The 26,641-nt window shown below is 39.6% G+C and overlaps 1 protein-coding gene across 1 annotated transcript in view; it reads right to left on the reverse strand.

Annotated features, from left to right (window-relative positions):
• The window catches only part of LOC119053001 (transmembrane 4 L6 family member 4), a 34,357-nt gene that overhangs the window by 2,332 nt on the left and 5,384 nt on the right, over positions 1-26,641 (reverse strand). The window contains exons 3-4 of the mRNA XM_053667246.1: positions 13,229-13,365; positions 392-581 (exon numbers count right to left, since the gene is read on the reverse strand). Coding sequence (XP_053523221.1) covers positions 392-581; positions 13,229-13,365 — 327 coding nt within the window. The remainder of the gene's footprint in view (positions 1-391; positions 582-13,228; positions 13,366-26,641) is intronic.

The raw sequence follows: 26,641 nt of genomic DNA on the forward strand, positions 1-26,641 counted from the left end.
AGAACATTTCCGGCCAGACAATGAATGATGTGTTACTGTTGACAATATGTGCATATGACAAATGCTCACTCCTTGGGGATTTTCATGTAACATTTTGTAAATTTCCATATGTGTATGCAGTCCTTTGCCTCCAGGACTAGGGTCAACTGGGTGAAAGACTAAAAATTTTGCTCAGCTTCAGCCTGAATTTGCTAAGTGCACAGAGAGAATTTCTGGGTTCCAGGAATACCATGTCACTGTTTCCCTGGGTTGACGGAGGGGGCTGCCTGGACTCTTGAGCCTGGCTCTGGTTTTCTGTAGCTGCCACCGCTGCACCATGTCAATCCACTAGCACTGCAGGCCAGCCTTGGCTCACCCATCCTGAGAAGTAAGGACCAAGACCTCAGCTTACCCCACAGCAGCCACAACACTGGCAGTCTCCACACAGAGTCCCCAGGAGGCCGTTGACCACCTGGATGACGCAGAGAACCATCTGGATCATTGCTATGACCATCAGGATGGAGAAGAGGGTCAAATTCCAGGGAATCACATTCTCCGGCTTCTGGCACTTGTTCCATAAGGATTTGTCATTGAGGTAATCCCTGTCGGGAGCATGGGGACGAAAGGAGACGTCTATAAAATGTAGGCAATACCCTAGACTATGAAGTCACCATAATGATTTTTTTTTTTTGGTAATACTTTCCATCCAAAAACATAAGCTCAGTAAGAAAAAAATCCCATAACAACACTTTTTAAAGACAATATCTAACATTTTTATAGACTATAGACTATGTGTTAGACCCATTCCAAACATTTTACACATATTCACTATTTTATGTCTTATAGAAACCTTATGGCTCTTGGCCCTGACTGGGTAGCTCAGTTGATTACAGAATTGTCCTGATATGCCAATGTTGTGTGTTTGATCCCCAGTCATGGCACTAGAAGAATCACCCAATGAATACATAAATAAGTGGAGCAACACATCTCTCTCTCTCTCCAATAAAAAGAAGAAAGAAAGAAACCTTATGGGTCTCTTCTTTTACTTCACAAATAAAGGCACAGAGGCACAGAGAGGTTGAGTGTCTTGACCTAGGTCTCATAGCTACATGCTACAGAGTGATTCTTGCAAGCTGACCAAGAGAATGGGTAAATTCAATACCTAGTAGGGAGCTGGGAAAATGAAAACACAAATGTTACTGGGTTTTACCTCACCTACTGTCACTCAGGACCTCTTGGCTTTTTGACAAAATTCTGTCACATCTACTGGTCATCTGAAGCCATGTAAAGTGCAATCATGTCATACAGTTAAGAGGAAGAGCTTAATTTTTTAAAAGACCTAATTCTAGCTAAATTTTTAATTTTACTCAACTATATTTTGTTTATATGTGGGAATTCCACATGCAAAAATATTTAATTAATAAATAGCACTAAACGATCTGCTGCCTTAACATGTATTTTACAAAAACTTTGAAATAGGAACACTGCGATATATTCATGAATTCCGTGTGTTAGGAGTCCACTGCATATATGAAGGAGAAATGTGCACTATGCTGTCTTCACCAAAAAGCACAGGAAAGTGCGCCAGTCTTTGGGGTTATTATTATTGCTTCTCACATTCTTAGAGCCACAAATTGGTCACACCTGTTGCCTTATTCCCCTCTATCCTCTCGAGGCCTCAGTGGGAACATCTGTCTGCATGTGGCTACTACATCAATACCCACCTATTGTTTTGGGGTCTTTCTCATGGCTCGTGTTTCTGATAAATTCTTTAGTAACTAGTACACACTTATTTAAATATGTTCTGTGTTCAAATTTGAAAAATCTTTGCAATGATGGAAGATGCCCTGGCATTTCATGAAGTCAAAGGAAGAAGGGAACAATCATTTGCACTTGATTTAAAAATAAAAGACTGTTTGTAGCATTGATTCACCTTTCCACAAGAGCACAGGTTCTAGCTGCTAGCTGTGCATCTTACCTGTAAAATGGGAATGAAATCCTCTATGAAATCAGAGAGTTACTGTGAGGATTCACACTAGCACAGTGCTTAGGACAGTGCCTAGCATACAGTAAGTGCTCGGTAAATGCAAGTATTGTTATAATGCCACTTCATCTAAGCTGTCTGGTCTAAAGGACAGAACCTGGTACTTTGGATTCTGATGGATGTGAGTTTGAGTGCAAGCAGTCCTCTTATAGCTGCAAATTACTCATGCAAGTTACTTACACTCCCCACCCCTTTCCCCAGGCGGTATTAGTTTCTTCATCTATGGAGTAGGTTGAGAAGAACCTCTCAATTGTGAGAATTCACTGAGACGATGCTCCTGCTCCGTATGAATTGCTATGCAAGACCTCTTTTACGTAGTGTTTTTTAAACACTTGTCTTTCTGTTCTGCAATTTTTCTTACAATTTTAAATTTGTAAAACTGTACACGTTTTTGCAATACTTTCTTGTACAGTTTTTAAACTTGATGACAATAAGGAGTTATATAGAGAGACAATATTTTCCAGACACATTTGGTAAAGAAACGACCCTGAGATGAAGTGATTGGCAGTGCTGAGTTCTCTCCCTCTTCTGAAGAGCGTGCAGTGCTGGGATGACAGCACCTCCTGGTGGAGAGCTTAGTAAAACGCTCGGGGGTGGGGGCTGGAATTTGGAAGCTTGGATTGAGTTCAGTCCCAGCCCTGCTGCTGCCTCAGCCCTCACAAGCCAGCACAGAGGGCCATTCCAGGCCCTTCTCTCCCCTGACTCTCAGGTGCTGAGCCTGGCTGAGATCCCGGCAACGACTGCTGTGCCCAACCTCCAAGCCCAGGTGAGAGCAGATCTCATATTTCAGGGACCTGGGGACTCATCCTGTTTCCACATTCTGTGAAGCAAGGGCAGCTGGGGCGGTTTACACCCAGTTGACTGAGCCAGAGGTTTAAAGCATCCCGTTCTTGTGCAGGGCATTTCCACCCGAGCTGCAGTGATCCCGTCCACGTCGGGAGAGAGTGCCGTGCATTTCACGCACCTCACTTCCTGCAGCTGAAGGAAGGAGCAGGGGAGCCTGACCGCTCAGCCCGGCCCCTCTGCCCTGCTGCTCCAGGTGCCCCCCTGCTGCTCCAGGACAGGCCCCTGATGCTCCTGCCCTCAGCTGCCCGTGGTGCCCCTTCAGTGCTTCCCAGCACTCTGTGTACCATCTGGCCGTGTGGGCAGGACCATGTCCCCTGTCTCTGTCCCCAGTTCCAGCACAGGCAGTTTCAGTGAGTACCAGCCGTTTTCAGGGACCGCGACCTGCCCCTGTTCCAGGCTCTGGGGCAGCTGCTTTACATCACCTTCCCCAGCTGGACCAGGAGGTGCTGCTTCCCTTGGACAACGCCTGGCAGGGAACCACCTTCAGGAAATAGTTACTGAGTGAATGAACAGACACCCATGTGGAGATTAAGAAGCTGAGGCTGGAAATGGAAGTGCCTGGGTTCTACCTTAGGTCTCTCTGATTCTAAAGCCAATGTTCCTAACTGTCGGGAGCCAGCCAGCAACCATCCCTTGACAAGATCAGGACAGTTGAGATGCATCTGCAAGCAGAGGCACCTGTGGCTGAATTTTCTGTCTATTTCTCTTTACATGTTTGTTTGGGTGATCAAAAGATGGTGGGATTGTTAGACACTTGTATTTCAGGTTCATTGATTTAGCATAATTCCAATGAAGTTGTACAAAATAATTTCTTGACCAGAGAACAAAATCCCCTCTAATGAAATAGCTCCTGAATGTCTAAAAGTTGTTAGAGTAACAGCCCCTCCTTTACCTTGAATAAGAATATCAATTAGACAGGTAAAGAAATAGCTATTACAAACTAAATACATAGAAACAGTTACTAAGGAGTCAGAGTTTATAGTACACAGAGGAACATTTTAGACAGAAAAGGATAGATAGCTAGGTTAGACATCACAAAGGCCTTATAATAATTTCCTATTACCTCTACTCAATCTAGTATATCCTTTTGCCCCATGACAAATTCTGAGAAACTTTAATATACAATAAGACATTCAAATTCTGTACATACAGCTACTTTCAATTGTCTGATTTATGGCTCTCCTGGTCAAAATAATCTTTGTTTATTAAAACTCAATCTATGGGAACTTTCATACTTTTCCTGGTTACCTTTGTATTGATTTTTTTCTGCTTAACTGATCATGCTATACACCTGCAAATGTTAATCACTACCTAAAATGAAAATATAAAAACCTGCTTGTACTTGCAACAAACGGAACAGAGCTTCACTGTCCTTGAGGCTTGTTGTCATCTGTTACCCATCACCAACGCCTTACCCACCTTTGGGAATCCCTGGACCCTGCTGTGGCTGGTCCGCGACAGGTGGCACCCAGGACAGGTACGAGAAGGTAAGACCCCTAAATATATTTTCAGTAAGGATAGGGTTCTCGCCATTGGGTGCTGCAGACCCCTCAGCAGGATAGGCTAAGTACAAAAAGGGCGAGTAATCATGGGACATACGGAGTCCAAGGAAAGAGGATTACTTATTGATATTACTAAGCATATGCTCCCTAAGAAAGGCATATATGTATCAGGAAAGCAACTTAGGGGATTTTTTCATTTTGTACAAGAATGCACCCCGTGGTTCCTGGAGGAATGAACCTTAAATATAGATACCTGGCTCAGGTTTGGTGATAGTATTAAGCAATACTGTTCTGACCACGGGCCTGAGGATATTCCTGTGGACGCTTTCTCTCTCTGGAATCTCATAAGAGACGCTTTAGACCCACAACATGAAAGCGTTTCTTTTCATAATAAATAAAAGCCACCCGTGACAGGCCACGCAAGGAGAGGTAGGCTTGAGAGAGAGAGAGACAATAAATTTTCCTTTCAATTAGCTTTTTTTTTTACAAACACCTCTGAGCATTCTTTCTTCAGAAGCTGCTTTTTGAAGCCCTTTTGATTCTGCCTTTTCCCTCCACCTGCCTGTGAACAAGAAAACAGATGATAAATGAGTGTTTAGGTTTCAACCAGACCCCGAAGATTGCTTTGAGAACTCATAGTTACTTACAGGGTTATTTATGAGTGTCCCACCGAAGATGAGAGGCATACCGCCCCCTGGCTTTAGATCTCAAGCATTCCTACCTGAGTAGGGGCCTTGCGGAGGTGTCTGGAGTCAATCCCTGAGACGGAGGGCCTTCACAAAAAATTCCAATCACAATAATTTAACTCTCGGCTCGATCAGGGAGCCCAATATAAAGGTTGGCCACCTAGCGCTTCGAGCCCTCCTCGCAGTCTTAGACGCGTGGGAAAAACCTGAAACCCATAAGCGGGGTTAGGGTACCCTGGATACCGGGCAGCCCTCCCTGATGGCTTTCACCAACAGTACATTTCTGACCCACCACACTATACGCCCCAATAGCTAATTAATTAAGGTTTAAAATGGGCTGTGGAATATGAAACAGCAGAAATCAAAAGTAAAAAGGAAACCTTTTAACAACAAGTATAGGCTCTCTAAAGAACAAGAGCAATGTTTTATGCTAATTTGGCAGTTTTTTTAAAGCTGCTAAATATTTCCCTGATAAGGAATCTTTAGACTTAGTTATTTAAGAGAAGTTAGGCAGAAATTGAAACAGCACCAGGTGGTGTGAGATAAAGACTAGCGTCTCACTCCCTCGTTCAGAGGATTTAATTTGAAAATATTAGTTTGCTTGAATTTTATTTTTGTTTTTATTTTAAAATAACATCTCAGTCTCAAAATGTTTCAATGAGTAAAATAAGATCTCTAATATTGTTATATCATAAGGATTCTACTCAGAAAGAATTTAAGTTGATTCTTTAAAGATAAAAAAATCTCACTTCCCTCAGACAATAAAAAAGCACAAGAAGAAAAATAATGAAAAAACGTGTCTTTTAACCACTCTGAATCCTCCTTCTGGAGGCCCAGAGACTCCTTTAGTCCTAAAAACAAGAAGTGTGGAGCTTAGCATCTTCCCCCCTGCAGTAATCAATAAGAATTAACAATAACAACAAAAAAGTATCTGCCAAGTGAGAAAAAATTATTTCTAAAAGTTATGAATGTGTTCATAAATTTGTCAATCTAAAGCATGATAAAAGTGACCTAAGAAGTGTGACATGTTAAAGAAATATTTAAAATCCTCCCTGTTTATGCCAGTGCTGTGACCTTTATTGTAAAACTGAAATATAGGTATACTGTCTCCCTGGGGGAACTAGCCCTCCTCCCCGGAAAACAAAGTACCATTTTTTAAACCTATAAACACTGATCATTTCCTTGGGAAAGAACTGGCTATTCTATTCCCAAAGAAAAATGATTAGTCAATCAAGTCACATAAGGCCCTTGGCATGTAACCATTTTTCAAATTATTAAAGAATGTCCTCATTTTACAAGAGTTAATCCTCAAAGACTAAGTTCTCAAATAATTTGGCAAACAGATGTCACTCATTACACTCTCCTTAGAAAATTCATATACATTCACATTTCTATTGATACTTCTTCTGGCACTTTACATGCATCTGCTTTAAAAAGAGAATCTACAAAAGATATACAAGTCCATTGGCTTGAAGACGGCCTCAGCAAATTAGAACTGATAATGGCCCTGAATATCTTGCTCATTCTACTCAAGTTTTTCTTCAGCATTAGAATATTCGACATAAAACAAAAAATACTTTACAATCCAACTGGTCAGACAATTGTAGAACAATCTCATCATACTTTTAAAAATCTTCTTAAAAACAAAAAAGGGGGAGTCATGAGTCCTTCCCCCAAAATTGAATTTTGTTAGCCATGTTTACCTATAATTTTCTAAATATTAATATATTGCTCTGTACTCCAATTGTAAAACATTTTCAGACAAAAGAGTCCAAGCCACCTTTATTTGAAAATCTACTAAGAGATGGCACTTGGCAGGGTTCTGTAGAACTTTTAACTTGGGGAAGAGGGTATGCTTGTGTTTGCTTTCCAGAATGACCTTTGGAACTGCAGCAATGAGGGTGAAGCCATATCACAGAGAAGGCTTCCCTGACCGTGACCCACCTCCAACGACTAGACTCTCTTGATCCAGACTTCTCCAAGCTGTATGTCATCCCCCTGAAATGGAATTCCAGCTAGCAGCCCTGGAGCTGGAATTCCATTTCTTAGGTGATTCAACATCACCTAAGAGAGACTTTTTCTACCAACTTAAATGGACAAATTGATAAATTGCAGCTAGAACTACATCAACAGCTGCAGGACATTCAATGCCTAACCAAGCAAGAAGTATTTCAGACCCTGTGTGACAATTTTGACTAGCTGAACCCCAAAACAGTGGTTTGATGAACTTAATCTGAGAATGTGGATCCTTGAAACCACTGATTGTTTATTGACTCTAATAATGCTTTGTAACACAAGCCCTTGCTACACATCTTTAAAATAACTTCCTGGAGTCTGTGCTAATTCTCCCAAAGATTGAATTGTAACCAGACCTATTACTCATGTTATCCCCTTCAGTATATTTTCTTCTAGCCATGTCTTTGGAACAGTAGCAGCCTCTACCATTGCTTTAATACAAGAGGTCCATACTGCCCAGCATGTAGATCAACTGACAAGGAATATTACTTTAGCCTTAGCAACTCAAGAAAATATAGATAAGAAATTAGAAACAATAATTAATGCTCTAAGAGAAGCAGTAATCCATATAGGGTACCAACTAATTTCACTTAAAGTAAGATTTATATTAACGTGTCATGCTGAATATCAGTAGATTTGTGTTACTCCTCTTGAATATAATGCTTCTATAGTTGCTTAGAATAAAGTTCAAAATTATTTAAAAGGTATTTGGAATAATAGTGATATAGGTTTAGATTGAAAAATTTTATATCAAAAAATTCAAGATATTAGCAACTCTAATTCTGTTCTTCTACACGCGTCTCAAATAACAAGTGATTTTTTAAACAAATTTAAAGCCTTTGTTAATAGACAAAGTTTCATATCCTTCATAATTAATTTGGCACTTATCATTGAAGTTGTGCTAATTGGAATCTGTCTTTTTCCAGTAGCCTTCCGACTCCTTGCAAGAGGAATCAGAGAAGTACAATTAGAAGTGAAAACCTTGCGCTTAAAAAATAAAAAAGGGGGACCTAACTATTTCACAAATCTTTCTATTTAAGTAATTATGTCTGCTTAGTATATTTAAAATATGATTTATTGATGAAATAATATAAATACATCTATAATAGTGTGCCAATCAAGTTTTACTTATACCATGTTAAAGAGATTATTTTCTTTGGGTCTTCATGTAAGTGCTTGACAATATTCAAATTAAATCACAAAATTATTATAGGAGCATAACATTTTAGAAAGCTCTGATGCATAATAAGAAGTTCCACTTGTAGCAATGAGTTGTATTAATAAAAAATGGATAATAATGCTGCAAGTATAGCAAGTACTACATGGCAGTCATTGTGCTGAGTGCTTTACGTACGTCATATTATTTCATTCTCGCCTGAAGCTGTGAAATAGACCTTTCTCTTACCCCCCTTTACAGAGAAAGAGCTGAGACATGAATTCATGGCCCAAAGGCACATCATTGGTATGTGCTGAGGTATGACAGGAGCCTCAGTCTAGTCAAGCCTAGGGCAAAGACAGTTCTTAACATCTGTATGTTTCCCTGCTTCATGGAAGCTGAGAACAGGTGCTGTAGTCCCATCTCACCTTTCTAATGTGGGTGTGTCTTTTGGCTCTAGGGCATGTCATCATGAGCAGCTTATGAGGTTCCTTGCTCATAAGTAATCTTTGAAGTGCAAATGCAAATAGCATTACCAGAAAGTCCAGGATCATCATTTAATTGAATTCAGTTCTGTGATTTGGTGGGACAACGCTCTCCTCACCACTTCCTCAGGGAGCAAGGAGGGCTGCAGTCTGACCAGGGAGTGCTGTGCTTGGCTATGTCCCTTGCCCTCCCCCCACTGCTGAATTTCCTTGGCCTTTCCTCTAGTTTTCCCTCCCACAGCTGTCCCCATTCCCTGTGCAAGCTGCTTCCTTTTCAGCAGCTCAGGGTCAAGGTAGAGGTGGCTGATTGTCTCAGAAAGGAAGACCTTGGATGGGAGGAGATCTTACTTCAAAGGAAGCCCAGAGGGCATATCTCAAAGTATCTCATTTTCTCTTTCCTTCTTTAGGCTGCCTTTTTAGTGTGGTTCTCTTGACAGAAAATGTTAACTGTCTTTGCTCCTTTAACATGATCACCAATAAATGCTTCTAAGAAATACAGGGTGAAATCCTGCCTCACTGAAGAGCCATGGTTCCTGGGCCCCAAGATGGAAATCTGAGTGCACGTCGATCATCCCCCTGCCCTGCAGTAAATCCTGATGATTCCATCTCAGAGTCTCTGAAATCTGAGCCCCAGTTCCACTGTCGTGCAGATGCTCATGATCTTATCTGGACTGTTGGTCCAATGTCCAGTTATCGAGCCCTTCTGTTCATTCTCCATGTCGCTACCACCATGATCATCCTGAAACTTCCAAGTGGTATGTCCTGCCTGAAATCCTCTGCTGTTCCCTGATATCCTGAAGGTCCAGCCTGCCTCTCAGTCACCCTCTTCATGTGGTGTCTCTTTCTCTTCTTCTCCCCCACATTTGCCCTGAAATTCCAGCTATTGTCTGAGCATGTGGGCCTTTTCTCAGTTGCCTCAGAGCATGTTCTTCTCTCTGAAATGCATGCCCCTTCCCTCCTGGAGGGCACACTTCTCATCTTCTGAAACCAGGCCATGTCACTGCCTTGAGGAGGTGGTTTTTGCATTCCTCCATGTCATCCTTTTATGCACGTGAAGCTCTGGCCCATGTTGTCACCAGGTGCTCAGGGAGCATGTCTGTCTTCCTTTGTATGTTGGGACGAGCTTCAGAACAAAGTAAGGTATTGCCAAGTGTTTTGATTTTGTTTGTTTATTAAGTCTCCTTCTACTAATTACTAGCTGGGGAGCCCTCAGCAAATTAGCCTCTTGATCTTTATTTTTCTACTTCAGATTCATATTTCTTAAGATTCATATTTTTCTACTTCTCAGATTCATATTTATTAGGAAGAGTAATTGGATAATTCATGTAAAATACTTAGCCCTTAATCATTAACAGAAGGAGGAAGAAGAAGAAGGAGAAGCAGTTGCCACTGCTGCTATTTGGTGATGAAGAAAGAGTGGCAACTGTTTTGAGTCCTTTTATTTGGGCTCGTACAGTAACTACTCTTTTTTACTTCTGAAGCAGTTGTGTACGTGCGTTAGGATTGCAGCTATGGTGACAACTGCTGCAATGCTCACTCCCTGGGATCCGATGGATAAGAAAATTCCATGGCCCAGTAAAACAGACTGGAGCTTGGCTAGGTGGGATCTATACAAAAAGCAGATAGTGCCAATCAATGTGCATTGTGGTCAGGATAATGTACTGTGCCTTGACTGGCTCAGTTGGTTGGGCGTCATCCTGCAAAGGAAAATTCACTGGTTTGATTTCCCATCAGGTCACATGCCTAGGTTGTGGATTTGGTCTCTGATTGGGGCATGTAAAAGAGGCAACCGATATATGTTTCTCTCGCACATCGATGTTTCTCTCCCTCTGTTCTCCCTCCCTTCCCCTCTCTCTATAAACAAACAAACAAACAAACAAACAAATATTTTTTAAAAAGATAAAGCATTGTGACTTGGAGTCAAAAAACTAGGATTAAGCTCCAGGCATTATGAACCAGCATTCTTCTGGGATCACTCAACTCTGGCCCTCAGCTATCCCCTCTGAAGGACAGTTAAAATCTCACAAGCTTTTCTGAGAGGATGGAATGAAACCTTGCGGGTGAAAGCACTTTGCTAACTGAAATGCAGGTGGGCCTCTGCAGTCCGAGGGAAGATTTGGAGCTGTCAGTGTGAGATTCAGTCAAAAAGGAATGTGAGCTCTTGTCTCAGAAGATAGACCACGGGACATAGAAGACAAGGAAACACTGAGAAAGTATTTCAGGTGGCAGAGGATGCAGTGAGAAGCAATCTGCCTGGACCCGCCCTCCTGAAAGCCTTCCTTTACCAATCGGGCCATATCTCTCTCCTTGAGCAGAAAGTGGACTTGCACCTTATGTGAGATTAAATTCTAAAGTCAGGGCATGAGGGAAAAAGACCATGAATAGTCGGAACCACTCTTACCTTATAAATCACCTGGAAAGTATAGCATATATAGTTTTGTAATACAACCCTACAAGCAATTTTTTATCATATGATAAGTTTGAAGCCACTGTGCGGATGTTTAGGTATTTGAACATTCCTCGGAGCCTTATCTAATCCACACAATGAACAGAGATGATAGAGAATTCTGAAAAGTTCTTACTTGCCTGAAAAATTTACTTCATTTAAAAAAATATTAAAAGTCTCTAATCTGATACCTATTAATGGATGGGTTGGCTGCCATGGGGAGTAGATATGATAACACATTTGGTAGTGTCTATCACAGACTAATGTGCAATACACAGTTGTCATGAGACTGAAAACTTGCTTTGTCAGAAAGACAAACACAAGGTACTCTGAAAGCTGGTTTCCTGTCCTTTCCCCAAGCTGGCATTTCCCGTGCTGGCCCACAGATCGGCTGTCATGCTCATGAACTAGGCCATCAGTCCCATCGCATCATGGGCAGGTGTGAGTGTGCCAGGGACACGTGTGGCCCCATGTCAGAGACGGGAGAATGTTGTGCCGCCTTGTGTGTAGCTCAGCATCTGTTGTGTTTCCTTTCTCCCTCCTTTGCTTTGGACACAGATTTACTCTAATTGATCTTAAGTTGATCAAGGATGGTATTATTCATGTAACAGATGAATAAAAAATTATATTTAATGCTGTATTGATGTCTATCACTGGTACCCTATCCTAAAGTTAAATGAAAGTACAAGGCTTCCCATGGCAATGGGGCCCCAGTAGTTCTCTGTAAGATGAGAGGGCTCTTTGTAGTACATTTAGGCAGTGCTGCCTGTGTTATGAAGGTAGTGGAGGACTTGTATTCCTGTTTAACTATAGAGAAGGGCAGGGATGATATTTCATGTGAAACTTGTGAACACATCAAGACCTCGGGTCGTAACAGAACCACTACCAGCATATCCTGCAACAGAATCCTGCCCTCAGGTTCTCTAGCCTCTCACTGTAAGTTAATAACATGCATTCCAGTTAATAAACTGCTGTCCAATAGCTTTTCTGGTAATGATCTCATTCTTCCTGGTGCAGCAGGACCGACCAACTGTCTTTCCTGACCTTCCATGTGTGTCGGTGACCATGCTGGGAGGAAGGGCTGCCTTGGAGAGCAGACCAGGAGGGTCCCGCCCTCGCGGAGGTTAGAGGCTGCCCAGCAGCATCTGGCAGACTGCCTGTGTCCATGGAGGTGTCCTAGGTCTGTGATCCACAGCACAGTCACTACCGGCCCCGTGTGGCGCTGAGGACTAGGAAGATGACTAATGTGATTGAGGACTTTTAGAGTTTACCTCACTGAAATGGATTTCAATGTAAAATAGCTACATAAGGCTACTGGCCACTGTGTTGGACAGTGCAGTCGAGAGGCAGAGAATGTGTAACGTGAAAAGACTGAGCCTGGACACCCTGCCTCTGCCCCCAACTAGTGGACTGACTTTGCGCAAATCAGATTCATTACACCTGTTTTGGCAGGAAGTAAATTACCTTTTGGGGTTTTTATGGTTATTAAATCATACTTTTTAAAAAAGAAAACAAGAAAGTTCTTTATGAACTAAAGTACTTGAAAATATGGAGTTACTTTAGTGAGTTCTATTAACATAAAATCTTACAGAGAATCTCTAATGTTTCTGATATCTTTTGCTGTAAATTTGCACCTTAAAATTGCTTTGTTATAGACTATTTGGGGTAGTAGTGAAAGGCTCCGAGCCCTGTTAGTGAGTAGACATTCTTCTTTTCTATTATAAGATTTGCAGTGGAACCCAATACTCTATCAATATTATTAGTTGTCTCATGTATCTGCTAATAAATTTTGGTTGTCAGTGAGGACACCACAAATCTCCTACCCTCACGCCAGCTGAGGTGCCCTCTTTCATTATTGCTCATGTTCTCTGTGAGAACAGCAGTTAGAGGTGAGATTAGGGGTGAGGTCTTGTGCAACTTTACTCCAGTCCACCCTCCAGCTCTGCCTGAAAGAGCCAGATGCCTGAGACTTGTAAATTAAGATGACAGGACATGTGTAGTTTCTCTCCTTAGGCCATTTATCTGTGTCCCTTGTAATGGCAAGTGGGCATTGCAGCATATACTTTACCCATTCTGGAAGGGATAGCCCCACGTAGTATCGGCCAGGTGACATTTAGGACCTCTGTTGATGGAGATAGCTGAGATGATAAATGAGTACCCAGCACCTAAGAATCCAATCACAGCAAATATTGTGGAGGTGAACATCTGAAAAAAAAAGAGAAACAGTCAAGTTCTTAAGGTGGTCCATATGTTGGTCTCAACACACGCAACCTGCCTGTTTTTTGGGGCATGGCCATTACAGGCAGAAGGTAGTGTTTACAGGAAGTGGGAACTCTGGAGTCTCCTAGAATAAAATCTGGTGTCTCGTGTCCCTTCTTTATTTCATGCCCATATCTTTTCCATTTATTGATTGATGACTGAAGTGCTAATTATGATTTGATGCTTCTGAACCAAGGTTTTCAATCTTGTTAAGTATGGAATCTTCTTTACAGGTAATATGGAAGACCAGGCTATTATAGAATTAAAGAATTTTACAATTGAAAGTAATTGTAAAAGTTTTCTGTTCTATCATCTGATTGAGTCTAAGTTACTCTGTTGTCTTATGTAGCAAGCAAGTTATGTTTAAGAGAAAGAGTAGAAGTCAAGAAATTCTCCTCATTGGTTGTAGTTAACATTCCTTGAGGTCAAAAGATTGAGTTCAATCTCTCATCCATCTGCCTTTAAAATATTTGGACACTTTATATCTTAAATAAGAATAGTTTATATTTTGTATCTGTCTACTTTTTCTGCCCTCTGAAAGTTATCTCTTTGTTGGGTTAAACAAGCCCAACAATTTCAGTTTTTTAAAATGTTTTTATATGACAGATTTACTTAGTATAAAAAAAAGATTGTACTAGCAGATTTTTTAAATTATAAAATAAAAAATATGTAATAAAGCAGAAAAATAAAATCCTGGAGCCCATCCAAGCAAGCTGTCTCTTACAGATGGAAAAAAAAATTAGGCTCAAGGAAACTCATCCTGAACTTCCAGTCAAGATGGTGGTATAGGTAAACATGGCTCATCTCATCACACAACCACGTCAAAATTACAACTAAACTATAGAACAACCATCACTCAGAACCATCAGAAATTGAGTTGAATGGAAGCCTAACAACTATGGAATTAACTATGGAATTAAAGAAACTACACCCATCAGACCATGCAAAACAGGCTGGTACCATACCCACATGTGGTGGATAAAAATTCAGAAGGAATCTCTCAGGGGTGAGGAGTCCCAGCCCCAACCAAGGCCCCTCAGTCCAGGGTTGCAGTGCCAGGAAGATAAGTCCTCATAACTTCTAACTGCAAAACAGACAGGGGTTGAGTTGGTGAAAGAACTTCTGGAGTCCTAGGCAGTGCCCCTTAAAGAACTCACAACAGACTTACTAAACTCACTCCCTCTGAGTTCTAGCACTGGGGTGGCAACATGAAAGTCACCAATGGCATACAGGGAGGAACTGAAGAGTATGACATCAAGGCAGACCTGATGGACAGTTTTCTCCCAGACAGAAAGGTGGGAAGAGGCCATTATCTTTTTTCTGAGTGAGCCCCTCCTTCCTTTGCTTCCACTCTTGCTGGCTAGAAGGGACTGGCAAGAAATATCCAGTCATGGAATGCAGAAATCTACAGCCAAGATTGCTCTACCCAGCAAAGCAATCATTTAGAATTGAAGGTCCAGACAGGAAAAACTAAAGGAGTTCATTATCACAAAACTATTATTATATGAAATATTAAAGGGACTTACTTAAGAAAAAGGAGATCAAAGCTACAAACAACAAAATAACAAAAATACATATATATTAACAATTGAATCTAAAAATAGAAACTATTTTTAAATTAGAAGCAAACAAGAAGAACAGAAACAGAATCATGGATACAGAGAGCATTTTGATGGTTTGCTGATGGGAGAGGTCTGTGAGGGAATGGGTGCAGAGGTAAGTAGATTAAGAAGTACAAATAGGTAGTTATGGAACAACCATTGGTATGTAAAGTATAGTGTAGGAAATGGAATAGCTAAAGAACTTATAAGCATGACCCATGGACATGAACAATGCTGTGGGGATAGTCTGCAGGAGTGGGAGGTGCTGGGTGGAGCAGGGCAAAGGGAGAGAATTGGGACAACTGTAATAGCATAATCCATATAGTATATTTTTTAAAAAATTAAAAAATTAGGCCCATGGATGTAGTGTCTATTCTAAAGAGCAATAGGAGAATAGCATGGAAACAATAATTTTGGAAATAAAGGTGGCAAATAATCACTTCTATTACTCTGGTGACATGAAGGTGTACTTCAAAGTGAAAAAGTTTATTTTTCTTAAGAATAATATTTATTTTTAATTTACAGTTGTAAAATATTATATTAGCTTCAGGTATACAACACAATGATTAGTCATTTATATAATTACTAAGTGATCACCCCTATAAATATTGTACCCATCTAGCAACATACATAGTTATTACAATATTATGACTATTTCCCTGTGTTGTACTTTACAGGCCCATGACTATTTTGTAATTATCAATTTGTACTTCTTAATCCCTTCCCCCTTTTCACTCATGGCTTCAACTACTCTCTCATCTGGCAACTATCAGCTTGTTTTCTGTATCTGAGTTTGTTTTTGTTTTGTTTGCTCATTTATTTTGTTTTTTAGATTCCACATATAAGTGAAATCACTGGAATGTGTCTTTCTCTGACTTACTTAACATAATATCCTGTAGGTCCATCCATGATGTCACAAATGGTAAGATTTCATTCTATTTATGGCCATGTAATATTCCATTATATATATAGTATTCCTTCTTCCTTATTCATTTGTCTATCGATGGACACTTTCAGGTTGCTTCCATATCTTAATTATTGTAAACAACACTATGATAAACATAGGGGTGCATGCATATATTTTTTAAAATTAGTGTTTTGGGTTTCTTTGAATAAATATCCAGAAGTGGAATTGCTGGCTCCTTCTTTGCCTTTTGTCACAGCCTTTGTTTTAAAGTCTGTTTTGTCTGGTACAAGTATTGCTACCCCAGCTTTTTTTAGTTTTCATTTTTATGAATATTTTTTTCCATCACTCTTCTTTCAGTCTGTGTGTATCTTTTGATCTGAGAGAATATCTTGCTGGTGGCATATGCATTGGGCTTATTTTCCTAACCATTTAGCCACCCTATGTCATTTGATTGAAGTATTTATTTCATTTGCACTTAAAGTAATTGTTGATAAATATGTAGTTATTGGCATTTTATTATACATATTTTTTATCTTTCTTCTATCTTTTTAAAAGTAGTCCCTTTAAGATTCCTTGTAATATGGTTTGTGGAGATGAACTCCTTTAGCTTTTTCTTGTTTGAAAAGCTCTTTATCTGTCCTTTGATTCTAAATGATAGTTTTGCTGGGTAGAGTAATTTTGGTTGTAGGTCCATGCTTCTAATCACTTTAAATATTTTTTGCCAATCCCTCTGGCCTGCAAAGTGTCTATTGAGAAATCAGCTGACTGTCTTACAGAGCTCCCTTGTAGCTAACTAACTGTTTTTCTTTTGCTGCTTTTAAGATTCTCTTTTGGCTTTTTAATTATGATGTGTCTTGGTACAGGCCTCTTTGAGGTAATCTTTTTTGGGACTCTGTGCTTCTTGGGATTGTATGTCTATTTTCCTCTCCAGGTTAAGGCAGGTTTTTTGTCATTATTTCTTCAAATAGGTTTTCAATTTGTTATTCTTTTCCTTTTACTTCTGTAACCTGTATGATACTAATGTTAGTTTTGTCCATGTTGTCCCAAAGGCACCTGAGACTATCCTCATATTTTTACATTTCTTCCCTTTTTGCTGCTGTTTTCTGCTTCCTTATTTCTTGACTGCAAATTTTATTTTATACTTCATCTAACTTATTCCTTTTTTTTAGTGTATTCTTCATTTCAATTACCTTTATTTGTTATTTCTGACTGGTTCTTTTTTATGTTTTTTTAGACAGATTTTATTTACTTATTTTTAGAGAGAGGGGAAGGAAGAGAGAAAGAGCGGGAGAGAAGCATCAATGTGTAGTTGCCTCTTGAGTACCTCCCACTGGGGACCTGACCCACAACCAGGCATATGCCCTAACTGGAAATTGAACTGGTGACCCTTTGATTCATTGGCTGGCACTCAATCCACTGAACCACACCAACCAGGGCTTTTTAAAATTATTGATCTTTAAGGTAAATTTTATTAATAGAATTCTTAATAATGAATTATCCTTACATTTCTGAAATAAACTCCACTTGGTAATGATGCATCACTCTTTTAATATTGTGCTGGGTTTAGTTTACTAAACCCATGAATAAATTTTGCATATAGTGATGTTTTGGTCAACAACAGACCTGTATATATGATGATGATTCCACAGGATTGTAACAGAGCTGAAAATTTTTTGTCACCAAGTGATGACATAGCCTCACAATCTCTCGTGCAACACATTCCTCATGTGTTTGTGGGGATGCTGGTGTCAATAAATGTTCTACATTGCCAATGGTATAAAAGTATAACACATACAGTTATATAGGGTATGCAATACTTAATAATAAATAACTATGTTACTAGCTTAGGTATTTACTGCACTGTAATTCTTTTTTAAATATATTTTATTGATTATGCTATTACAGTTGTCCCATTTTCCCCCCTTCATTCCCTTCCCACCTACACATTCCCCCCTTCAGTTCATGTCCATGGGTCACACATATAAGTTCTTTGGCTTCTACATTTTCTACACTATTCTTACCCTCCCCATCTATTTTCTACCTGCCATCTATGCTATTTATTCTCTGTACCTTCCCCCCTCTCTCCCCATCCCCCTTGCATATTGATAGCCCTCCATGTGATCTCCATTTCTGTGGTTCTGTTCCTGTTCTAGTTGTTTGCTTAGTTTGCTTTTATTTTTGTTTTAGGTGTGCTTGTCAATGATTGTGAGTTTGCTGTCATTTCACTGTTCATATTTTTTATCTTCTTTTTCTTAGATAAATCCCTTTAACATTTCATATAATAAGAGCTTGGTGATGATGAACTCCTTTAACTTGACCTTATCTGAGAAACACTTTATCTGCCCTTCCATTCTAAATGAAAGCTTTGCTGGATAGAGCAATCTTGGATTAGGTCTTTGGGTTTCATGACTTAGAATACTTCTTTCCAGCCCCTTCTTGTCTGCAAGGTCTCTTTTTTTTTTAATTTTTATTTAGTTATTTTTCAAGTACAGTTTTTTTGTCTATTTCTCCCATCCCAGCCCCTTCTGCCCCGTCTCCCCACCTCCCTCCCATTTCCCTGCCCCAAGTTCTCATCCCTGTGTCTTTCATACTTGTTCCTCAAAATCCCTCCCCATTTTCCCCTTAAATTCTCTTCCCTCTCCCCTCTAATCACTGCCCACTTGTTCTCTATTTCAGTGTCTTTGTTTTTATTCTGTTTGCTTGTTTGTTTTGTTGTTTAGCTTCCTGTCAAAGGTGAGATCATATGGTATTTGTCCTTCAATGCCTGACCTATTTCACTCAGCATAATGCTTTCCAGTTCCATCCATGTTGTTGCAAAGGGTAGTAGCTCCTTCTTTCTCTTTGCTGCATAGAATTCCATTGTGTATATGTACCACAATTTTTTGATCCATTCATTTACTGACGGGCACCTAGGTTGCTTCCAACTCTTGCAAGGTCTCTTTTGAGAAGTCAGCTGACAGTCTGATGGGAACTCCTTTGTAGGTAACTGTCTCCTTTTGTCTTGCTGCTTCTACAATTCTCTCCTTCATTTTAACCTTGGCTAATGTAATTACGATGTGCCTTGGTGTGTTCCTTCTTGGGTTCAACTTCTTTGGGACTCTCTGAGCTTCCTGGACTTCCTGGAAGTCTATTTCCTTTGCCAGATTGGGGAATTTCTCCTTTATTATTTGTTCAAATAACTTTTCTGCTTTTTGCTCTTCCTCTTCTTCTGGTACCCCTATATTCAGATGTTGGAGCATTTAAAGATGTCCTGTAGGTTCCTAAGCCTCTCCTCATTTTTTTCTTTTGAATTCTTGTTTCTTCATTCTTTTCTGGTTGGATGTTTTTTTCTTCCTTCTGGTCCACACTGTTGATTTGAGTCCCAGTTTCCTTCCCATCACTATTGGTCCCTTGTACATTTTTATGTACTTCACTTAGTGTAGCTTTCATTTTCTCATCTAATTTGCAACCAAATTTAACCAAATTCTGTGAGCATCCTGATTACCAGTGGTTTGAACTGTGCATCTGATAGGTTGGCTATCTCTTCATCGCTTAGTTGTATTTTTTTCTGGAGCTCTGGAGCTGTTCTTTCATTTGGGCCACTCTTTTTTGTCTTGATGAGCCTGTTACATAGTGAGGGGTGGAGCCTAAGGTGTTCATGAGGGCGGAGTAACGCACATCATGGCTTTGTGATGTTGTATGTGGGGGAGGGGTCCAAGTGGGAACAGTGGCAACTGGCTCTGCTCTCTGCTGGATTTCAGTCACTTCCCCTGCCACCCACAAGCAAATTGGGCCCTTCCGGTGCTGATTTCCAGGTGGGTGGGGTTTTGTACATTCTAGGACCCTGTGGGTCTCTCCACAAACTCTCCTGAAAGTTTCTCCTGCTGCTGCCTCAACCCCCACAGATGTTTTCAATCAGTGGTTTGAGGCTTTATTTCCCCACACTGCGAGCCCTGGATTACTCAGTTCATCCTGCTCCCCAGTTGTTTTTCCTGGTTTATTTGCACACAAATGTGGGACCACTCAGTCCACGATCCGCCACCTCGCCTGTCCACCTGCTGCTGCCTTGCTGGCCAGCTGTAGCATTGCGCTCCCTGCTCCACAATCCACCGTCCCACTGGGTCCTCCAGTCACCACCTTGCTGTGAGTCCTCTCTGCCCAGCTGCCTATCTCCGCTCCTCCTACCAGTCTGAATGAATGTGTGTTCTTTAACTCCTTGGTTGTTGGACTTCCATACAGTTTGGTTTTCTGTCAGTACTGGTTGTTTCTTGTTGTTAAATCATCGTTGTCCCTTTTTTGGTTGTGTGAGGAGGCACAGTGTGTCTACCTACACCTCCATCTTCACCAGAAGTCTACTGCACTGTAATTCTTATCCTTATTTTTTGTTCTACTTTATGTTTTAGCTCCTTTTCTGGAGTTTATTCTGCTCTTTCATTTGAGACATTTTTGTTTTTTCCTCACTTTGGCTGCCTCCTTGTGTTCGTTCCTATATATTAGGTACAGCTGCTACTTTTGCAATTCTTGGTAGAATGGCCTTATGCAGTAGGTATCCTATCAGGTCCAGCATCTTTCTCCTCACCTGAGCTGTGTGCTTCACGTTTGTCCCTTGTGTGAGTTGTGTGTGCCCTCTTATTGCAGTTGAGCATTGATTGCTGTTGGAATATCGTTCAGAGGGATTGAGCCTCAGGAAGATAGGTTGTGAGGACTGGCTGTGGCTATAGTGAAGGAGCCATATTGCAGGCACTGAGCCCAAAGCAAGGTTTGCTTCGGGCGGGTTCTGGTGCCTGCTCATTTTGCCCATTGGCTGTGTCTCTTGTAAAGGTGGTTAGGTGGTATCTTGCTGTGGTCATGAAGCTGGCCACCATGTGTGTTGATGACTCTTAGGCAGGGCTCTTGTTCAAGCCAAGTTTACCTGCTGCCTGTGCCCTGCTACTTAGTATGAGCTATAAAGAGATTTTTAGATGATTTCTGCTTGCAAAGCACAAAAGTTTTAAAGTCAGCATATCCATACTCAAATTTCAGTATTGTCACTTTTTTCTGTGTGATAACTCTGCATAATGTATGTTTCCTCAGAATCTTAGTTTTTCCATCTATAAAATAGGCATGATAAAGCTTACCTAAAGGTATGTTGAAAAATTAGATGTGATAACCCAAGTTAAATGTCAGGTACTTCCCTTTCCCCTACATGTATTGTTAGGTCTACCTCTAACAATCTTATCCCAATGTATATTTGGGAAATAGGGTTTGGGAGAGAGGAGCAGGTTGTGCCTGGGCAATTGAAATCTATGCAGCAATGGAGTTCCACTTTTGTTTGTATTTGTTTTTGTATCATATGTTTTATATGGTTTTATATGGTTTATATGGTTTTTGGTGCAACTTTCCAAATTCAGCTATGGCCCTATGTGCCTTATGAGGCCTTGTCTGACTTCTTAAATAGAATCTACCAACCTCTCCTTAATAGCTCTTCTCTCAGGTACTTGACTATCTAAACTTTTATCACAGCACAGCGCCTGAAAGACTCAAATGTGTAGCTCTTTATGTCTATCTTCCCCATCCTAAGCACAACCTCCTTAAAGCCATGGGCAGTGAATTCTTTGAAACTAGTTAGGACAGTGTTCAATTTTTCTTCTTCTTGGCTTATCAAAGGCACTGGAAAAGTACTTGTTGCATGTTTTAAATGATTAAGGTTTTATATTGCCCATTAGATTTTTTCTTGATTTTTATGTTTAGAGTATCCTAAGTCCACTCTCACCATTGATAACATTTGTGAATAAAATCTAGGTCATAAGTGAATGAAAATTTTGTTCAATTTATCATATTAAAACAGCAATCTCTTTTCCAAAGGATCTTTTCTTGAATAATTTTTGAAACTGCTGAATTATATAAAGTTAAATATGGTTTATTCCTATTGTATATCTAAGCATCTTTGTGATATACTTACATGTGTAAAATTTCAGAAAGGGGACATACTACTTATGCAAAAATATAAGAAATTATTAACTCCCAGATTATCCCTCAGACCTGAGGGTACTGATTAGATTTGAGTCTTAATTTCACCAATCAGGCAACAGGTCACTTCCTCAAATGTTTATTTTGAAAACTGAGATCATGGGGAGGACATTTGTCAGATACAACCCAATTAATGCTAGATGACAGAATTAACTGAAAATTTTTCTTTCTTAATACATTTATTAATTGGGAAAGTTGATCTTATAATTCATAGTACTGGCTATTATAGCTAACAAGCCTTTTAGGGCATTCTAAGGGAGCACACAGTGTTTATGGTTGTAGGGACTATTAATACACACCTGCAAGAGGAATTTTTTGAATATGGTGTTTGTCTCTTGTCAATTAATACTTGTGAAGGAATAAAATTTCCACTGACAGGATCATACATGGTACAAAAATGCACGCCCAAACTAAAATGGAAGAGAGGTACAGTGGAAAACTTTGATGGCTCCACAAGTATCTTTAACAGAAGCAACTATGTTAATATTACATAAGCATGAATATATCAAAAAACACATTAGTGGGGGTAAAAGTCATATTTCAAAATGAATATATTAAAATTATTTTATTTTTAATACATGTCATTTAAAGTAGGCATATGTCACTGAAAGTTTACATATTAATGTTAGTCAAGAGCTTATTTTGAAACTTCTTTATGGGGAACTAAGAGTTGGTTTTATATTAATTATTGCTTTGTATTAGGGTATATATAGTAATTTGCAGAGTTTCTCAATCTCATGGAGCCTATAACCTTCTTCTGTGTGTGAGTTCTTGCAAGAACACACTTCAGGACATGTAAAACTCCTATTCTGAGAGAGCTTATTTAGTGAGTTCTTTGTCTCTGAGCCACCTCCACGCTCCATCCAAATTGCTGATCAGTTAGACCCAGATGGTCTACCTCTAGGAATGGTCAGATTGTCCCAGTGAAGCCTGGAAACTTACACTCAGGTCAGGGTCTTCTAACATTACTCCTGGCCTTTCAGAGCAGAGCTCTGAGTGCTCTGAAACACTTGTGATGTGTGGTCTTTCATCATAGAGTGTGTTGTCTTTAGGAAGGAAGGGTTTTGATACAAAGCCAGAATTTCCACTAAATAAATGGTTAAATATTTTTATAATTTTTTTTAAAAAGAAAATCTCAGTAACCATCTAGAGCACATCTCACTTTCTAGGTAATAAAAACAGTGTCATTCCATAAGAGCCTTGGATGCATAATGTCATTTAATCTTCTCAGCAAACGCATGAGGTGGGTAGTATAATGTACATTTTCCTGACAGAAAACTGAGGCCACTAGAAATTAAGATGATTGCTCTAAGTCTAAGAGCAAAGTGGCAGGACTGGGATGAGTCCACGGCCACTGCTTCCAAAGCCCATGCTCTGACCTTGTGACTTTCTCAAGTCACATGTCTAGAAGGTGGCTGAGCTAAATTGTGAACTGGGGTGTCCACCCTCCCCACCCAGTGTCCTGTACCCTCCACTCTTTAATTGTACACACATCCATACAACAACACACTGTCACTAACACCAGACACTCCTGTTTGTGCAAGTTGCTCTGTGCCTCACACTGCTTCTCTCACAGAAAGAAAATAGCATATGACAAAAAATTTCTTCTTGCTTACTTGACTTGATTTCTAACCATTAGTCAGGAATTATTAAACTACTGGTTGAGAATGTTAGAGTATCTAAAATTGCTGTAATGAAAAGGAAAGATTGCATTTACAGGAAAGCACTTAGAAGTCCTAGGAGACCTGGCTTCCAGCTCTCTCAGCATCACCCAGGCTCCAACCTCTCTGGCCTCAGTTTCCTGTGTTAAACATAAGAAAGTGGTGGGAAGTTCTAGAAGGTCCCCTCAGTTAAAGCAGCCCAAGACTTCAACATCTGTTGTTAGTGAGAGGAGAAATTGACTAGTGCTATTACTACTATGTGAACTGAGTGAGGCTTTAGACATCCCTCTCGGAACATTTTAACCAGCAAATGTTTACAGACACAAACACTTAGTACAAATGCCAATATTCTGTATTTTAGGCAAGTCTAAATAAATGAAAAACCAGGTTAACAGAAAATATCAACAAGATGATTTTTTCTCTTTACTAAAAAGTTTTCACTGTAAATATTATCAATGCAATTATGTTATTTGTATATACAGGATTAAGCAAAAGTAGGTGTGTTGTTTGTATGGAATATAATGCAATAATTAATAAGTAATAATATAAGAATAAACTGTGTTTCATGTACTCACAATTATAAATCTACTTTTTTCCCACCCTGTATATACATATATAGTTTAAATTTATCTAGTATCTACCATTAAACCTTTTTAAGTATGTGTATTTTCTTTAACTCAACATATCTAAAATATCATTACTTTGTCATACAATCAATATAAAAATTACCAAGGATATATTTTACATTCTTCTTTTTGTACTATTTCCTCAAAATCTGGTGTGTATTTTATACTTACAGTACATCTCAATTTAGATTAACCACATTCCATATGCTCAACAGCCACACATGGATAATGGCTGCTGTACTGGACAGCACAGTTTACAACAATTGAAAATGGATTTTTTTTGTACTAAAAGTTAAAATAAATGCATGAATATGGTCTGTATTGAATTTATGATGTGGATTAAAATGGGGATCTATAATAAATCTAACTAAAAGTAACCTCATATAGTGATCTGATCATGAATTGTTAACTGGGCAGATCATGGTGGGTAGCAACAGGCCTAAAGAAGGCTTATCTTCCCATGAACCGAGGCCCGTCCATCTATCTCCTTGTGCATCTGGGTTAACACCCTTTGGACAGGCTTCTTTTTCAGACCCTCAGAGGTGGAACCTCCCTCAAGGAATCACCAAATCCTGTTAACTACCCTGTGATCCAATCACAGAGATTTCCTTGCCTTGCTTTCTTTCTCTCAACCTTCATTTAATCTTCTTTATATTCCTTCCTTAATTCCAAATGAGTAAGAAAGATTGCAAATGGTTCTTTTTTAATGCACTGGAGATCTTGCTTCCTGGCATGTCCTCAGTGTGACTTCAATAAACTCTTATAAACATTTTGTACAGGTTTGGATGTTTGCACATTGACAATGTTACAATTATTCTCAGGAGGGAGGGTCATGTAATAGAGGACAGGAACACAGTGACTCAATTGAATCAAAGAAGGGAGAGGGGAGGGGAATTCCAGGGGGAAAGGGGAAGGATTTACAGGAACAAGTATAAAGGACACATGGACAAGAACTAAGGGGGGTGGAAATGGGAGGGAGGTGGGGAGCACGGGGGTGAGGTGGGCTGGGATGGGAGTAAAAAACAGAAAACTGTACTTGAAAAACAATTAAATAAAAAAGAAAGAAAAAATTTTTGATTTCTTTATAAAGTGGTCTGAAGAAAATACGGCATCAAGCATAACTTCATAAAACTATAGGTGGTATGTTCTGTTTTGACATTCCAATTTGAAATAATAGCTCACCTGAAGATAAATAAAACAACCATCCCAAAATTTATTTTTCATAATGTTTCCAGATGAAACACACAAGGTACACTTTACATCACTTTGTTTTAAGTAATTTTAGGCTCAGAAGTCTCTAAAAATTGCCACATTTGGCAATTTTTGAGTTATTCTCAATATGGAATAACTTTGATTTATCATGGGTTTCAAGATACAAAATTTTTATGTTAAAAGAAAAGTTATTGAGATCAAGTTGTATATGTTAGAGAACAAACACTCTAAATTGGTATTTTTTTTTAAGTGAACAGACAAGAGGTTTGGAATATCTCTGGAAGAAGACTCAATAATTGGGAACGGTGGTAACCCATGGGGTTTAATGGGCAAGAAGAGAAGAAGGCAGAGTCTAGAGTCGGGAGTAGGAAGCTTCCTTTGTAGTCTTTCTGCTGTGAAAATGTTTTTCCTCAGCTAAATGAATAAATGCTAAAGAGGGACACTACAGTGCAATGGCCATGGGCATGAATTACAGGTAGACCATTTGGGGTCCGAGTCCTTGTTACTCCCTTTTGACCTTGGAAAGTTAATCTTTCTGAGACTTCCATTTCCATTCTGTTAAATAAGTCTCAATAAAAAGTACCTGCCTGAGGGAGAACATAATATATAAGATTATCTAATCAATAGAGAAGAGGACATCAAAGGTACATACACTAGAAAATCAGAAAAACCCAGATAGGTGGGTTATTACAATAGATAGTGCTCAGCACTTCACTGATGGGATACCCCAAAATCTATTTTGCTTATTTTCAGCTTTCAGATAATTTCCCATGTCATTAGCAACCACTTGTAATGTTATTATTATATTGTAATATTTTTATTATCATATCCTGACACATTCATTTCTACAAATACAATATGGAAAGCATAACCCTGAGCAGGAAAACAAAAGTCAAAATGCTAACTCCCTCATGGTTGTTCAACACACCTGTTCTGTCCACATTGATAAAGAAAGTTGTTTATGTATATGCTGTAAACCCTTCCCTTGAAATGGAAGATAACAATATCTTCTAATCAGATGCACTCGAGTTCACCGCTTGTCAGCTTTAAGACCCCCCTTTCTTTCGGGCTGTGGAGGCAGACCACTTTGGTAGGACCCCAGCTCTGTCCCCATCCACTGTGGGTTTTTGATCAGGTGTGAACTAATGTCTGCTGAACCAGAGGAAAGAAACGCTGGGGCTGGGAAGGGAGTAAAAATGGGTGATTTGGTACATGATGTTTAGAGAC

Source organism: Artibeus jamaicensis, unplaced genomic scaffold, assembly GCF_021234435.1.
Source record: "Artibeus jamaicensis isolate MK-2021 breed Jamaican fruit bat unplaced genomic scaffold, CSHL_Jam_final contig_466, whole genome shotgun sequence".
In the NCBI taxonomy this organism is placed as follows: domain Eukaryota; kingdom Metazoa; phylum Chordata; class Mammalia; order Chiroptera; family Phyllostomidae; genus Artibeus; species Artibeus jamaicensis.